The following is a 16,441-nucleotide window of genomic DNA, read 5'->3' on the forward strand; positions in this document are numbered from 1 at the left end:
ACCGTCAGGATATTACAGACTTCTAACTCTTGATGCTTTGCCTTCACATAAGCCACACACCGGCCGGTTGGGAGTACGGTGTGTGACCAGATGCGAGTTCTGGTTGTTTATTTTTTAGTTTTGTTTTTTTGTTGATTAGATTGAACTCGCCGGACTTGATGGTTTTACCGGCTTGATCCTCTAGTCCCTAAGTTTATCTGAACCAGCAATGAATTGAAAAGTTAGATATTTGTCTATATTCCATTTCTATCGTAGCTTTTGATTATATCCATTCCGGCTGGCTGTATTCCGTTATGAATAAAGCTGTTGTTGAAATTCAATAGCCTCACGCAACACCTTGCAGACAGTCCGCAGCTCCTCGTCGGTAATAATAAATGGTGGTGCAAGCATCAAGTGGTCACCCCTTTTTACCGTCCACCGTCCCACTGCAAGGGTAGAGCGCAACCCCTTTATTGAAGGCGGCTTGTTGGACACGTACTCCAAAGTGGACGCTGGGGTCAAACGTCTCCTTCGTCTCCTTATTCTTAACGAATTCGACTGTCCAAAACAGCCCTCTCCCACGGATGTCTCCAACAGACCAGCAATCCTGCAGCTCTGTACGAAGTATCGATTCCAGGATCTTTCCCATGGCTGCGCACCTAGCAATCAGGCCGTCTCTGAGAACAATTCTCTGGACTGCCAACGCAGCTGCACAAGAAGTGGGATGAGCTTGATAGGTATGTCCATGATTAAAAGCCTTTGATCCATGGCGAAGGACATCTATAACACGTTTGTGAACAAGAACACCTGAGATCGGAGCGTATCCACCTCCGAGGCCTTTCGCAATGGTCATGATATCGGGTACAACATCACCCTCTTGTTCGAAGGCGAAGAAGCTTCCAGTGCGACCTACACCACACATGATCTCATCAAAGATGAGCAAGATACCGTACTTATCACACAGGGCGCGAACACCAGCCAGATAACCGGCTGGCGGAGTGACAGAACCAATACCAGATCCCGCCACTGGCTCTGCGATAAATGCCATGACTTTGTAGGGACCCACACGGAGGAACTCATCCTCAAGCTCTTGGAGAAGTCGTGCTGTATACTCAATCTCCGTCTCATCATCTCGCATGTTGCGATATGCAAAGGCGGGAGAAACTTGCGATGTATGCGGATATGAGAATCCTTCAAAGGGAATCTTACGAGCAAGGTTTCCAGAAATTGACATGGTGGTCATTGTATTCCCATGATAACCTTGTCGCCGAGACACAATATGGAGCCTTTCTAGCTGATTCTTCTCAAAATAATATTGGCGTGCAAGTTTCAACGCAGATTCAACAGCCTCACTGCCACTGCCAACGAAGAATGCCTTCTCGAGACCGTGTGGGCTCCCTCGCAGGATGAGATTTGCAAGATCCTCCGCTGGCTGGGTGGTGTATGACTGGGTATGAACATAGCTGACTTTCTGAAGCTGGTTGATGATGGCTTGGTGAACTTCCTTGTTTCCATGTCCAATTAAAGCCACTGCCGCACCTGCACAAGCGTCGATGACTTTTCTTCCATCGGATAGGAATAGGTTCACACCCTCAGCTCGCTCGACTAGGGCAGGTGGGTCGATGAATGAGCGATGAAGTAAGTGATCATCATCTCCAGAATCTTTAATTGGCTTGATATTAAGGCATTGTGTCGACGGAAGATGGGAGCTTTCAATTTTGGAGGGCGCCATTTTCAACGGACGTGAGTAGTGTTGATGAGAAGCAAAAAATGTGAGTATTATGCAATGAACAAATTAAGGGAACACTCGAGATATGTTTTAAATACTTGAACATCTGCATCTTATCTCTAACGGCTGCTTTTCGTGGAAAAGAAATCAGGCCTTTTCCGATAAACAATAGTCGGATTTGAAGATAGAGGGGCTCAGAACCGATACCCGAAAATCGTGAACGCAGTCTAAGAGAGCAGACTGGACCTCGAATATCCACGAGGGTTGACTTGAGCCTCGCTTGGCTAGTCAGGTCAATTTCACTGGGATTCATGCCAGAGCACATTGAGGTACTGTATTTATCTGTCCACCTTTCGTGATTATGAGAGAGCGACATTTGATGGCTACCTTAATATCGACGGGCCCAGGCACTGCTCGTGGATGACTCAGCACGGCAGGCCGGGAGGCGTGGCCCGGCATTGGATTCATCCATATCCGGGCGCTCTCCGCAGCAAGTTCATTCCCGATGAGTTCCGTGCCTTGTTGCGCTGATTGATTGAACGAGATAAGCGCTCAAACAAGGGCCAAGCTCCTGTGAAGATAATCTGTAAGATGCGTTCAAGTCTTTCATGTGAATTTTGCCGGTGAGATCTGCATCCTTCACTCGAACAGTCCACTTGCTTATTTCTCATAGGCGATCAAAAATCAAGTGCGTTAATACGGGAAAGGCACCCTGTCGAAAATGTCAAAGAAGCGGCATTGCAGACTGCAATCTGAGCAGGCCTCAAAGTAAGACTCCTAGGAAGACCATTCGTCGAGTCCAGAGAGCGGATCCTCCTGCATCCAATCCCCAACCTATTACTGGACATGAGTTCGCTAGATCCGCCCAGCCAGTACAACATTCGGAAGTCTCTGGACATTCACCACGTCATGCCACCATACATGGCGAAGATAGGGTCCATGTTGACAGCCACATTGCAAGCCTGTCGCCGAATCTTGTTCTGAAAGTTTTGAATATCTTCACGAACAAGTTTCCCGAACTTGGAATTCTACATCTTCCTAGTTTCATGCAAGAGTTCCAGACATCATGTCATAATGATACCAAAACCCTACTTGCAGCTATCCTATCGGTGACTCAGTGCTATTACTCTCAGTCTGGCTTCACTGGCCTGGATAATTTGCTATCGAGAGAACAATATGCGTCCTATTCCCGGGAAATGCTGTCGCAGAGTTCATTTCAAGCCCCGAAGCTTCAAGTCGCCCAAGCTCTTCTTGTCATGGGACTTTTTGAATGGGGGTCCCGCGAATTCCATCGAGCGTGGATCTACTGTGGTAAGGCTTGTACGTATCAACCGCTCAAAGTTCTTGGACTAACGGTCTGCAGGAATCGCAATTCGAATCATGCAGGCGATCAATAGCCTACAGATTGCTCCTTATCCAGCTGACCCACTATCTTCCGGCAGTCAGGATACAAGCCAAGACGCCATTACCACAGCAGTTCAGAATCGGACTATGTGGGCCTGCTTTATCATGGAACGGTTGATCAGTTCTGGAACCTATAATCCGCCAATGCTTCCTCTATCCGAGATGGAAAAGATCAAGGTGCTACGTCCATTCTCTGCTGTCGAATTTGCATTTGGCACAGATTCGGCTTCACAAAGGAGCAGCATGGAGCAAAGTCTAGCCACTCTGCCCAACAGAAATTCGAATCTCTTGGATATCACTCAGGCTTTCGAGGTCTTGGTGGCAGGATTTGACATTTGGACACATGTTATGACGTTTGTGCTCAATGATGGACGTCGAGCGCCGGAAATGTGTGCACCCAGAAATTGTCCTTGGGTGCCTGGGTCACCTTGGTCAAATACCCGGAGCCGCCTAGAGGCATGGCGCGCAAATCAACATCACAGACTTCACTACCCTGAAAATTCCGTCGTGGCTCACATAGCTCTAGCCTATGGGGAGTCGTTCACATACATTAATTTGATATATTACCTAAGGTAGGTCTACACCCGGGAGGGAAGTGAGTCCTAGCGTTACTAACTCTATACCATGCAGTACCCTTATGCTTCATCGTGAATATTTCCCTTTTCTGCCAACGTCAGAGACCATCCCCAGGGGTCCAGTGGATCACCCTCAACTTCAGGCAGAAGCGCCGCCTGGGTGGTGGGATGCAAGCGCCCTCGAAATGTTTAATGCATCTGAACATATTGCCAGAATCCTGCACGAGTCTTCCGAGTGTGGCGCTGAGATGCTAACGCCATTCGTCGGATTCTGCGCCTTTTCTGCTGCATACATGAACCTATATGTCTCTCATTTCCCTCAGATGAATTTGGGCCGCAGTCCCCGGGCAGAAGAAAATTTGAACTACTGCCTTACATATCTTGAAGGGTTCCGGAAAGAATGGAAGCTTGGTGAAAGCTGGGTAAGTCGAGATTTTTTTTCGCTGCATTCAATTACCTACTCTCCAGCTAACATTTCCAACTGAAGATGACCACCATCAAGCATGCATCTCTCCTTTACCAACGAGCCAGTTCTGACAGAGCACGGTACCAAGGAAAATCCAGAAAGGACTTTGATATCTTGCATCAATCGATCCATGAATTCCGGGTGGTGGACAGATCACATCAATACATTCAAGAAATTGAAGGCGCGGAGCGTGGGACAGGCCTATCGACATCTGAAGATACCCCGGCGACGAATCCCGCGTCGGAATCACTTGATCTTGACGCCCCGCTTAATGATTTGCTGAACGAGGTCAGTACATATGCTCATGAACAAGGCATGTGGTCTCATTGGTGGCCATCCTTGGAAGAGATGAATCTTGCACTGTTTTCTGATAATGTATCATGATTTAATTTTGCTATGTACAATCGAAATTCAGCTTCGCCATGTGGTATCATAATGCGACAAGTAGTTTGTCTATCTGGTGCAATTTTGCGTGTTGAAGCCTGCAATTTTGGCTCGTCAACTTCTCACAATTTCTGTGAACGGTTTCATTCCGATTCTCCAGATTTCGTGCTTCCAAAGACCACTTCAAGCGGAATACGCAAGTTCAGGGTAGATTTGCAGATGGCGGATGGCACATGATATGAGAGAGCGAGATCAATAGCGTAGGTGCGAGACACAAGACACGAGTGAAAAGTAGGCACAAGGGCTTGCTCTTCCGGTAGATTCACCGGGACTGTAACAGAAACAGTGTACGATGGCGGTGAGGATGTCTCAGAAGAGCTGACTGAAGCAGCGTCTGCCAAATCTTTAGCCGTCGAATAGAATGTAGGCAGCTTTTCCCACTGAATAGATGTCAAGTCCAAAGACTGAAGTGGCGTAGTCGTGACGCATGCCTCGCGATCAGTATTAGAACATTCCATATCTTCTGTTGTCGGGTAGTCTTCCCATGGACTTGTGCCATAGTATGTAGCTACCTCGAGTTTAGAGCGAAGCTTGCATAGTTGGGGTGGGGGTGCATTTGCAGTAGAATCGAAGGCAAGATGGAGTTGAACCGCAGAAGTCGAAACGTTGTTTAACCAGGTAGTTGTAGATGAAATCTGAATAGGTCTTGGCTCTTCAGCCGCGACCTGGAGATTTCCCAGCGTTCTTCCCATAGACCGACACTCACTTTGCCTCCCGTGGACCAGATATTGAGCCGAATATTCGGGACACTTTGCTGTCCTGGCAGCCGGCATGATTCTTAGAGAGCGAGAAACATCACAGAGCTTGCTTCTAGGCGTGCTGGTAGCCTGAGACTTCTCTGAGATCGCTACTCGGATTTTGTAGGAAATTCTGCAAGCCTTCGGGGCCCACCCTCCTGATGTAGACTGCCAAAATCTAGATGTTTGGCTTTCAAATGTGGGCGGTAATTGAGTGTGCGCCTGTTCCACCTCGGCGTCTTTGGTTGAATGGTCGCATTGTTGCGGGCTGATGCCCTCTGGAACGAGGAAAGAGAATGGAAATTTGTACAATTGCCCTGGTACCAAATGTGTTTCTTGAAGGTTGTCGATTGGCTTTCTGACGCGAAGGAACTTATGTGAGGCCTTCCTTCGGCCTGGCACAAATGAGACTGCTCGACTGGCAGATGTTGTAGAGGTACCTTGGAGTTGTTAGTGGAAGGTTCAATCGACACTTGCCTGACCAACTTCAGGAATAAAGAGCAGGTGTTTACCTTCAAAGGTGATATCAACATGACCCAAGTCCATCTCACGAGTCACGCTTATGATTGCATTACCCTCTATGAGATCCCCTGTCGTGAACGTTCTCTTTTCTCTATCTTTGTCTCCGTTGACCTCGATTTTGACTTGAGGTACGGGTTGTTTGGCTGATATTTGACACGGAAGGTTGCGAATTGCGCACGGTATCGGTAGATTTGATGACATGGTTGAAAGTTTGAGCTACCTATGGAATGTCAGCATACCTAAACTCAATTTTCATGCAAATATTGATTATCATACCTAAAACGGCAGCAATGAGAGTTTCCGTACACCTATAAGCTCTGGTGGCGACAACAGGCGGTGGTCCTCGACACGTTTTCTATTGTCTTCAGGGAATTGAATTAGAGTTAAAGGGAATCCAGCTTCAATTATTGAAAAGAAAATAGGATCTGGAGCTACGAAAATTTTTACTCAGCGAATGCGCTATTGATCCCGAAACTGATGGGACGTGATTCCCGAATTTTTTGTAACCCGAGACCCGAAGACTGGCCCACCGGCATGCCGGCTAGTAGTGTTGACTCGGCTTTCATTGTGAGAATCGAAATCCGACAATAGGCCAAACATGAGAGTGATGTTAGCAAATTATTGAAAGAGCAATCAAATAGTATTCATGTCTCTTGATTTGAGAGGCTGATGGATGGCTTTTAAATTTTTTCCAGAAGATCCTTCCAGTTTTCCACGAGCCCCATGGACACCGTCTAGGAGCAGTGACTCTCGAAGGGCTGTAACTCGATGTTTGCCATGATTGCAGAGCACATCAGTATTCACAGATGGCAACTGCCATTTCATAAGTGAGCAGTGCATTTCCTTGTTCACGGTAGTAAAGCCGTTGAATCGCGTGTCAAAGTAAAAGCAATCCGTTTAGGGCATATACTCACTTGCTGAGACTCCTCGAGTGCTAGAAGAAAACGGTTGTCTATTTTTAATGGACTACTGGATCCCGGTAGGCAGATATTCTCTTAAATTCATGAGTACTTTCCATGAACATCTTCGAGGGACGTCAATGTTGAATCTGAGGCTAGACCATTCAATCATTCGAAGCATAACAACTTTGGAAGTCTCAAATCAATGGAAATGACCCATTGTGATTGGTATGTGCATTGTTCTTCTATATGAATCTTTATGCAAATCTATGTCTAACGCTAATTCTATCGCTATATGCATGTGTCTATATGTGGTGTCGATGATTCATGTTCAGTGATTGCCCTCTCAACCTTCAGGGGCCGCCTCCGGGCGATAAGGCGGCTGGTCGGCTGGGTTCACGGCGAACTCCGCGTCTCGGTCCAAAGTGGGTCAGCAAAATACACCAGGCCGTGCCCGATGGCAGCCGCGAGTGGTCCAACCTATATCAAATTAGCAAAGGCCTGATAAGCAACGCCTCCATATGTAACTACGAGCGCCAAAGAACCAACTCACCCAGTGGATCCAATGATAAGTGGGAAATGAGGACGCCACATAGGCTCCCAAGCACCGCGCGGGATTAAGGCCTGCAGAAACGATTTGTTATTATTAAAACTCCTCCGGGACCCAACATTATTGATATGCTCTGAGTCCTTTGACTGATATGACTTACTGGCTCCGATATAGCCCTCCCGGGTAAAAGCGGTTCCCCAGCTGACAATTCCCAGAACAATCCCCACTAACCAAGGCGACGTCGCATGGCCAAACACCTTAGCCTGTCGTGGATCTAAAGCCACGCCAAATGCCAGGAAAAAAGAATCAGGCATGCAAAGAATTCAATGACCAGACCGTCCTTGGCCGGCACCATGGAAGAATCAATATGGCATCCACCTACGGTAAACTCTCGATTACCGTAAGCACTGTTCAAGGCAAAGCCAGCCAATGCACCACCTAGTGTTTGTCCGCCTATGTATTGTACCATGCGTGGGAAGGAAATAATCCGGGCGAAGAAGGTGGCCAGAGTAATAGTCGGGCTAATGTGGCCTCCACTGGAGGGGGAGAAGGTAAAGATCAAGAGGGGAGTCAAAAGAAGATTGGTGATGCCGCCGAAGAGAGGGGAGAAGAAGGTGACAGTGGTATAGACTCCAGCTTCGGTTGTCGGGGAAGTGGTCTTGGAAAGGGGATGCGTCGTAACCCAGCATGAAATAAAAACATTCATCAAACTGGCTATATATGGAAAGAAAGGATGTTAGAATTCGTCATCACAAATTGGCAGCCTCTGCTCCCCTCCAAGACCCCACGGGGATGGTCGGATAGTGGGATCAATTCAAGTCATATCTTACCGACACATTCCAGCATTGCGAACTTCCATAAATCTGGACTCGCAAAGCCCCGGAGATCGAAGATCTCGGCCACGGTCATGCAGGGAGCCGCATCGGGCACCTGCTCCAGGACTTTCACATTTTTCGGATCATTCCGGTCAAGGATAAAGTCCTGGTTGCCCCCCAGCCGGCCGGCAAATGGAGGAATTGCCGGTTCTGGATACGGATGATCTTCCTTGGCATCAAGCTCATGCTGTGGTAGATAAGCTATGACCATGGTGGACAATTTTGAGTTTCAGGTACGCGTGTAGGCAAAGAGTGAGACAATCCTTGGCTGGCCGAATGGACGGAAACGTAACAAGCTGCATTCTCACTGGTTGATTCTGCGGCGAAGTGGCTTTGCGCCCTGATGGCCGAGCCAATCAGCACTCATCTGCCTTGGCATTCGGTGGCCGAGTTGGGCTATCTTGGCCTACAGTCTTGGGTACATACGTTGTCTATTCATTTGTGTTACGATATATTATTCAAGTTGTCTGTTCAGGACTGAAATTAAGAGTATCAATCTCATGGCCTGTGGCCTCCAATGTGAATAACAATACTCCGTAGGTATAGAGATTGCGATAACGCGGATAAGCATCCTTACTCAATGCTATTGATCACAGTGTAGGATAACTCCTTGTATTCTGATCCATGATACAAACCTGGTCTGGCCCAAGTAGTTCATTCTGTTATGTAATAGGTGTTGCTATTGATCATAGCTCTATATTCCCCCGCATAACCCCACACGTTATGTGATTAAGCTTCTCCGCTGCCCCAGCTAACTATTAGTCAAGGAAACAGTTCAGTCTCAGAACGGAGTCGTCCAATCAATAGCTCAATATTCAGCGGTCGATAGGTATCAAACAAAGGAAGTAATTGCTTAGCATTGGCTCGTAATCATGATGGACCTTATGCATATGCCTTGCTGGGAAAACAGAAAGCTGTCTTCGTCCATCCGCGATATATATTTCCAAATTCTCACAAAAAGTATCTGTATATCGAACCATCATCAGTTTGACAACTGAGCTTATCCATACCTAGGTATCAATTGACCAACCGATAGTCTGGAATCGATGAGTGCTTTTCACCTCGAAAAAGCAGATAACTACAATAGGTGGCTCATCTACTATACAGAGATTCGCCCAGCGATGAACTAACCAGTCACGTGCATACACGGAATCCTCTGAATGAACTTAACAAGATGCTTATTGCTTTCTGAAAATACCGGTGCGGAGCTTCAGCTTCGTAAGTGAGGTTCGTACATAATTTTTGGGCACATGCCTGAATTACATGCCTGAATTACATGCCTGAATACGTATCCTACTATCCAGGAACAATTCTGTTAAGTTAAAACGCACAGCCCAACCGAGGGAGGTGCTAGTGTTAAGCCCTGGGCCATCCCAAAAGAAAGAACATAGAGAAGGGCGTTCGAGTTGCAAGAGCTCCCGGGTTCAGTTGTTGAACAACGGGAAGTTACGAACAAGCCATTGATCGAGCACTGCCATGTGGAGAGTGTCGATAGGGATGAGCCTGATGGCATGGGGTTTGTTTTTTCAACTACAGCTGCCGGGTTTCAAAGCGCCACTGACCGAGTAGCGCCCTGTCCGGTCAGTAGTATAATTTGGGAGGAACGGAAATCCTTGGCATCAAGGCCCAGTCTGCGCTGCTGAGTAACGCGTTGGGTACATATCATTAGAGAAGGCAGCAGATATCACAGATATCCTGCGCTGCCAGCATTAACTGGGGATATCATCAACAGCTGATAGAACATAACAGAACACGTCACTGAACCCAACCTGGCAGTGTTTATTTACATGGACAAGAAACAGAAATAGTCGAAGTGACCCAAGATCTAAACAGCACGGCGGAATTTGGAAGGAATGTTGGCTTCCACAACCTGCATATCCTCCAGCTTCTCAAGTCGCATCTGAGCAGCCTCCATCTCGTCGTGTAGTCGGAAATGCTCAATGTCCTCGGGGTGGGTCAAGTCCTCCTCCGTAGCATCATCGCCGTGGAATTTCTCAAAGTGGTGAATCTCGTATTCATATTCGAGGTCACCATGGTGGCCAGGTCCGAAGCCGAGGTCGGGCAACCGTGTCCCGGCGGAGATAGCCTTCAACCAAGCATCGCGGGTGATAGTACCCGTATTCGTTGGATCAAAGAGATCAAAGACAGCGCGAATAGCAGACTCCTTGCTTGACTCGCTCGCGCCCCTGTTGGATTCGTCATCGAGCCCGTATGTTTTGCGTACTTCGTCGCGAGTCCATGCGCCGGAGGAGTCGTAATCGTGCAGCGCGAAGAACGAGAGCGCATCGAAGCCTTCAATATGGTGCTCCTCTATATCGTGTGTTAGCAATTGCGCGAGGCAATGCACTCCATTGAGCGCTGTATGTCACCCTTACCCATCATGTGTCTCGTGGCCCAGTCGTTGGAGGGGGGTTGCCCATCATTTGAATGTGAGCCATGGGCGCTGGCGAGGCCGCTACTCAAAGCGAACACACCAGCAACGGCAAAGATTAAACGAGATATCATTGTAGAAAATAGAAAGTGTAGAGAAGAGAAACCAGCCAGCGCATCCTCAACTCTCGATGGGAAACAATAGGAGACGCAACCGGGGGGGGGGATCTAAGCTTGTTTGCAGTGTTTGCACCGGAAGATTTGGGCCGCGCCGGAATTTCACGACGTCCTTTCGGATCATCTGATTTCAACATTGTCAACCGAATCCTGCCCCATCGGACTCCGTGGGGAGTCCAATTGTTCTCTCTTCAATACCCACCTCCCTTGAGCTTCTCGACAGCGATGTCCCGATAATGCAAAGCATGTGGTCCCGTGCCGCCCCGTCGCAGTCAAGCTGCCGGTGCGTCTCGTGTTTGAGTACGGTTGCCAATGGCGTCACTTCACGATCAGCGACGGCTGCCAGCAAGAAGAAATTGAGAATTGGGAACTCTGTCACTGCACTGTACACAAGTATCTTTGCGGCCGCGGCCCTTGCAGATGCAAAGGCCAAGACCAAGCGGCGACATGACCTCGAAGAGAAAATTGCGGCAGTCAAGGCGGAAGTGAACGAGCTAGTTGATGAAGAGCACCGAATTCTGGAGTCCCTACAGTCACGAAGGAAAAGTCGGGGTATAAACCGATTGCTGCAAGAGAGAGGCTTCGGCAGCGTTATAACCTCCCCCCGAATCCGCCAACGAATCGCACCGAACCAGCCAACAAGGTCCTTCCACACGGAGCGCCGGCTCGGTCACCAGAATGCGCAGATTGACGACACCCCATTGACGGAGGAGTTTGGGCATCTTGATCTCCAGGAAGCTGAAGCGAGTGCACTGCGCGCGGCTATGAATGAAGCATTGCCGGACTGGGTTGTTGGAGATACTGCTCGCATCAAGGCCGTCCAAAAGCTCGCATTGAAACAATTTGCGATTCGGATTCTACTACGACCGACCATCGCGCACAAATATTCAGGGGTCCCGATGAACTACGGGGCAGACTTCGATGTTCCCCAAATCGATGTCAATAACTTGCTGAATGAGTTGAACGTCGTGCGACGTCAGATGAACACGCTGTTGCACAAGCGGAATGTCGACCTTGCTGATGTGATTGCTGATTTTGATACAATGCGCTCGGAAGAGGCGAAGGAAGATGACCGGATACTCGACGATGATCTCAGGGAGTACATTCAATCATTCACCAGCCAGCAGATGTCCTTGCAGGAACTCCTCTTGCGGATCTCCAGCAACCTGATTAAATCAGCGGATCCGGATCGCACCGCGGCATTCCGAGAACTACTCATTGTTTTCACCCAAACCCGCCAGAACGACTTGAATGATTTGCTTCTGCAGTCATTGTTGCCGAATCGGTTCTACTTGAGCACCTCTCTCATCGTCACCATTCTCTCCTTTTTCCGAAAGTCCAAAAACCTCAAGGACTTTGATTTATTCTTGCAAATGCTCAGCGGCGAAGGGTACACAGTAAACCTGGGAGCCATCGGTCTTTTCCGCCGTCGAAAGATCAATGGACTTACTACAGTCATTCCGCCCCTGTATGGCAGCAGCACCGTCATTTACACGGAGCTAATTTCTGCGGCCTTGCGGTTTAACCAGCCGGACCGAGCAGATGCCTGGCTTCAAGCTGCACGCAAGTCAGGCTTTTTCGACAACTTCAACACCTTATTTACCTACATCCGATTCTACAGTATTCGCCAGGACTGGGAAAAGGGAATTCATGCCTTGAAAAGAGCTGTGACTTATCTCGTCTCGTCAACTGATCTATCACCAAGACTTGTTGAGCGGTTAATCTTATACATGGTGCATCTTTGCGACTCATGCTGCCAGAAAGATGTATCTCAGAGTTTGATCTCGGCTGCCGTGCATAGCGGATTCAATCCGAACATTCCATCACAGCAGAACGACATTGCACCCATTGTGGATCAAGAGGGCCAGCGATGGAAAAAGGCCGCCGAAACGACACCACAGGAGAACTTGTCTCGTCCCCTATGGCAGAAGTGCTATGACTTTGCAAATGTATTTGGACAGCAACTGAGCAGGCTCGAGGTGCCCGAAGATCAATTCATGTCGCGAAAGCTCGATCGCCTCGCTGCTGTTCATGCAAATGATGCTTTGTCTGCCACGCTTTCTCGACACACGGAGCAGGCAAAATCCTCACCGGCGACTTCGGAACGCGCAGGTGCTACACAGACCCAGAGTACCCAAAGCGAGGATATAGCCGCTTTGAAGGACGAAGTCTCCCAACTTCGTCAGCTCGTCTTTGAGCTACGCAAACATCACATCGAGGCCTCGTTCAAAGAGGAAATACACCATGATCTCGAGTATGAGGATTCACTATCGCAACCATCCAAACCTAATCCACCCTCACATGACCCACCCTTTCAACCTCAAGACTCCGCCATGAGTGTCGAATTTGAACGGATACCGAGTCCGATAGAGTGCGAGGAGCATGACACATCGCGCCCGAATCTTTCTTTCCGACCGGCACACGCCATGATGGGCCCCGTACTGGCACAGGATCATTCTATTGGGACACCCGAGAATCAAGTACAGCAACCAGCTCGGAGCCGGGCGAAGAAATCCCGATCTCGGAAGGCGAAGAAATTTGTCGCTGCGTCTTCTCAGCGCACTGCTGGCCAGGCATGAGACCATGCTCTTTCTCTTTTTGTGACAACAGAACTTTATTTGTACATTATGATATAGTTGCCCTCCTGAATGAGAGGATGAAATGCCAATAGACGGGTCACCCACTGTCTGCTGAACCCTACGCAGTAGATATTGAACGCACACCTTGACGGGTGCTACTGGGTTTTTTTTTCTAACATGCAACCACGACGGGTGCACTGTCTGGAGTGGATTCCAATCAGATTCACTCACCCATTATACTTCATACTTTATACACACATTCCCAATTAGGGATGCTCAAAGAAGGGAGTGCAGAGACAAACATCGTAGAGAAAAAGATCTCAAGTAAAACCACGCATACATGCCATCTCCAATGCAAGGCAGCTTCTATTTTTGAGCATGGTCGTAAGACCCGCAAAAAGGGAATCTAAAACAAAATAATGATCCATGATGATTTTAAACCCAAAAAATCCATCTATCGACGCTTCTCAGCGCGCATCTTCTCCTTGCGGGCGAGACGGTCCCTAGCTCGGAGGAGCGCAGACTGCATGTCGCCCTTGGGGAAAGAAGAGGGCTCGTAGTATGTAGGTGCGATGTCCTATTTACAATTAGCAACTGTGTCAATGGGGATCTCAGAAGCAAGATAAAACGTACCAAAAGCCACTCAGGCTTGACTGCAGTCACAGTGCGGATGTAGTTCTTGGTTGTAAGGACAAACTCATTATACAAGACCCACTCGGCATCGTGGGCGAGTACAGTGGAAGGATGGAGGAGAACGTTCTGGTTGTCCTTGACGGTTGTGTAAACGCTCTTGCCCTGTGATTCCTTCTTGGCAACCTGCATGAAGAATCCAGCGCAGAGAGCGCGACGAATGTTCTCGTAGTACTTCTTGTCCTCGAAAGGAGTTGAGATCATCTCAAGCTCGGAGCGCTCCATGATCCGAAGCAGTTGCATGCGGACGTTATCAGCCGACTGTAGAGATCGGAGAGAGAGGAAGTGGTCATGACACCATTGCTTGGGGTTTGCCTGGGCTTCGGGGCTCTTGAACGCGTGGTAAACGTTCAGCATGGTCAAGTGATCGCCGTCCTGGTGAGCAAACAGGTTCTTCATCTCGTCCGCACGCTTGCGCTGCGAGTTGGGTCGAACGAATAGTTGCGGGACGGACAGCAGAGCTGTGATGGACAGAATTTCGTTGGAGCAGTAGAATTCAGGAGAGCTGATCAACATAACGGCAAGGGCAGGGTCAAGAGGGAAATCTGATGCCAGACGACCGAGTTGTGTAAGATTGCCATCGTCATCGAGACAAGCCAGGTAGTTGAGCTCCTCAAGAGCTCGCATGAGAGTCTCAGGAGCGGGAGGATCCATCAAATCGAAATGGACAAGATCATCAATTCCCAGCTTTTTCAACTCAAGAACGGTCGACGACAGATTTGATCGGAGAATTTCCGGATATGTCTGCTCGATTAACTCCTTCTTGAAGGCCTCCTCGGTGTACAAACGGAAGCACTTTCCAGGGCGTGTACGACCGGCACGACCAGCACGCTGTTGGGCAGAAGCCTTGGAAATTGGAGAGACCAGAAGAGACTCCACACGGATACGAGGATTGTAGATCTTCTGTTTCGAGAATCCGGGATCCACCACGTAGACGATACCATCGATGGTCAAAGAGGTTTCGGCAATGTTGGTGGAAATGATGACTTTCCGACCGGGTCGGCCACCCTTGCGGAGAGGGGGAGGAGCGGGATCGAAGATGCGCTGTTGCATATGAGGTGGCAGACTACCATACAGAGGGTAGACTTTGAGCGGGCCAGCATCGGCCTCCCGGACCATTTCGTCGCCCTCCATCGCGATTTTTCGTGCCGCGTCCTCAATCTCCTCCTCACCGGTCAAGAACACAAGGATATCTCCTTCATCTTCCGTCGCATGGATTTGGAGAACAGTTCGAATAGCAGCCTCAACGTAGTCCTGCTCCGGCTCAGGAGTGTAGAAAACTTCGACAGGGTGGGTACGTCCAGGAACAGCGAGAAGAGGTGCATCCATGAAGTACCGCTGGAACTTTTGCGCATCCAGAGTGGCAGACATGATGATAATCTTCAGGTCCGGCCGGCGCTGCACAACCTCCTTCAGCAGACCCATCAGGACATCAGTGGCCATGGTTCTTTCGTGAGCCTCGTCGAGCATGATCGTGCTGTAGCGGGACAAGTTGTGATCGTGCATCGCCTCTCGCAAAAGCATACCATCGGTCATGTACTTCAAGATGGTCTTCGAACTCGTCTTGTCCTCGAAACGAATGCTGTAACCGACTTCTTCTCCGAGTTTGACATCCATTTCCTCTGCGACACGTTGGGCGACGGACATGGCGGCCACACGACGGGGCTGTGTACAAGCAACCATCTTGCGCTGAGTCTGGGGCAGGTCATCGAACAGGACGAATTGCGGAATCTGAGTGGTTTTTCCGGAACCGGTCTCACCGACGAAGACCAGAATCTGGGATTGCTGATAGAGCTGCAGGAACTCATCACTGAAGTAGGCCGAGGGATTAGCATGTTGTTGTCGGGCGCGAAAAGAATTGATTCAACTTACCGTTGGGCGTGCACAGGAAGGTCCCGACGAGACTTTAGGATAGAAAAATATTTAGTGGAAAGGGGCTGGCCACTGAAGGGGTTGACATCGCCATCTTCAGCCTTCTTGGCCATAGCTGCTGTCGTCTGATGGCGCTTGAACTTGGCCAGGGCCGAGCTCTTGTCCGCGCCGTTGGTATCCTCGTACATGTGAGCCAAGTACGGGTTATTCTTGGGGTCACCAGCGTCCATCTTTTGGCGCTTGGCGCGCGCACCGTCTTCTGAGTCTGAGCGGCGGTCAACCATGCTGAATGAGGTGGTCGAGAGGGTTGAGAGAGTTGGAGAGTGCAAAACTCGGCGGTCGATAAAAAAACTCGGATAGGCAAATCGAGCGGCGATCCCCCGATGCCTATCTGGCTCACCGCCAGAGCTATTCTGCCGGCACCCCCACAAAGGGATCGAGGGGAAACGCGGTCAAACATGTAGGGGTGATTCTTTGGCGTGTCCTTCTTGGTTTTGAGTGTCGGGTTTTACCATTCGTGGTCACTTGCTACCCCAATAGTGGTGTGTGCTTCTTCAGTGGTGCCAGCACCAC

At 49.1% G+C, this 16,441-nt stretch overlaps 7 protein-coding genes across 7 annotated transcripts; 2 read left to right on the forward strand and 5 right to left on the reverse strand.

Annotated features, from left to right (window-relative positions):
- Positions 1-397: 397 nt before the first annotated feature.
- Positions 398-1,711, reverse strand: N7473_012365 (pyridoxal phosphate-dependent transferase; the record flags this gene model as incomplete). The annotated part of the gene is made up of 1 exon (XM_057158304.1): positions 398-1,711. The coding sequence occupies one exon, from the start codon at positions 1,709-1,711 to the stop codon at positions 398-400; it is 1,314 nt and encodes a 437-aa protein (XP_057004154.1).
- A 671-nt stretch (positions 1,712-2,382) lies between these two features.
- N7473_012366 (fungal specific transcription factor domain-containing protein) lies at positions 2,383-4,537 on the forward strand (the record flags this gene model as incomplete). Its single annotated transcript, XM_057158305.1, has 4 exons — positions 2,383-3,019; positions 3,072-3,684; positions 3,743-4,109; positions 4,175-4,537. Coding segments are annotated over 4 exons (1,980 nt in total), but the record flags the coding sequence as incomplete, so codon positions are not given.
- Positions 4,538-4,680: 143 nt separating this feature from the next.
- Positions 4,681-6,057, reverse strand: N7473_012367 (arrestin (or S-antigen) N-terminal domain protein; the record flags this gene model as incomplete). The annotated part of the gene is made up of 2 exons (XM_057158306.1): positions 4,681-5,774; positions 5,847-6,057. The coding sequence occupies 2 exons, from the start codon at positions 6,055-6,057 to the stop codon at positions 4,681-4,683; spliced, it is 1,305 nt and encodes a 434-aa protein (XP_057004156.1).
- A 1,094-nt stretch (positions 6,058-7,151) lies between these two features.
- On the reverse strand, positions 7,152-8,391 carry N7473_012368 (uncharacterized protein; the record flags this gene model as incomplete). Its single annotated transcript, XM_057158307.1, has 5 exons — positions 7,152-7,235; positions 7,309-7,379; positions 7,466-7,568; positions 7,637-8,019; positions 8,136-8,391. 5 exons carry the CDS (start codon positions 8,389-8,391, stop codon positions 7,152-7,154), a joined length of 897 nt encoding a protein of 298 aa, XP_057004157.1.
- Positions 8,392-10,005: 1,614 nt separating this feature from the next.
- N7473_012369 (nucleobindin SSP120) lies at positions 10,006-10,685 on the reverse strand (the record flags this gene model as incomplete). Its single annotated transcript, XM_057158308.1, has 2 exons — positions 10,006-10,490; positions 10,556-10,685. The coding sequence occupies 2 exons, from the start codon at positions 10,683-10,685 to the stop codon at positions 10,006-10,008; spliced, it is 615 nt and encodes a 204-aa protein (XP_057004158.1).
- Positions 10,686-10,963: 278 nt separating this feature from the next.
- On the forward strand, positions 10,964-13,306 carry N7473_012370 (uncharacterized protein; the record flags this gene model as incomplete). Its single annotated transcript, XM_057158309.1, has 1 exon — positions 10,964-13,306. One exon carries the CDS (start codon positions 10,964-10,966, stop codon positions 13,304-13,306), a length of 2,343 nt encoding a protein of 780 aa, XP_057004159.1.
- A 454-nt stretch (positions 13,307-13,760) lies between these two features.
- N7473_012371 (DEAH-box ATP-dependent RNA helicase PRP43) lies at positions 13,761-16,152 on the reverse strand (the record flags this gene model as incomplete). Its single annotated transcript, XM_057158310.1, has 3 exons — positions 13,761-13,883; positions 13,940-15,806; positions 15,869-16,152. 3 exons carry the CDS (start codon positions 16,150-16,152, stop codon positions 13,761-13,763), a joined length of 2,274 nt encoding a protein of 757 aa, XP_057004160.1.
- Positions 16,153-16,441: the final 289 nt, after the last annotated feature.

This window comes from Penicillium subrubescens (assembly GCF_028828155.1).
Source record: "Penicillium subrubescens strain IBT 31985 chromosome Unknown utg000010l_segment0_segment0, whole genome shotgun sequence".
NCBI lineage: Eukaryota > Fungi > Ascomycota > Eurotiomycetes > Eurotiales > Aspergillaceae > Penicillium > Penicillium subrubescens.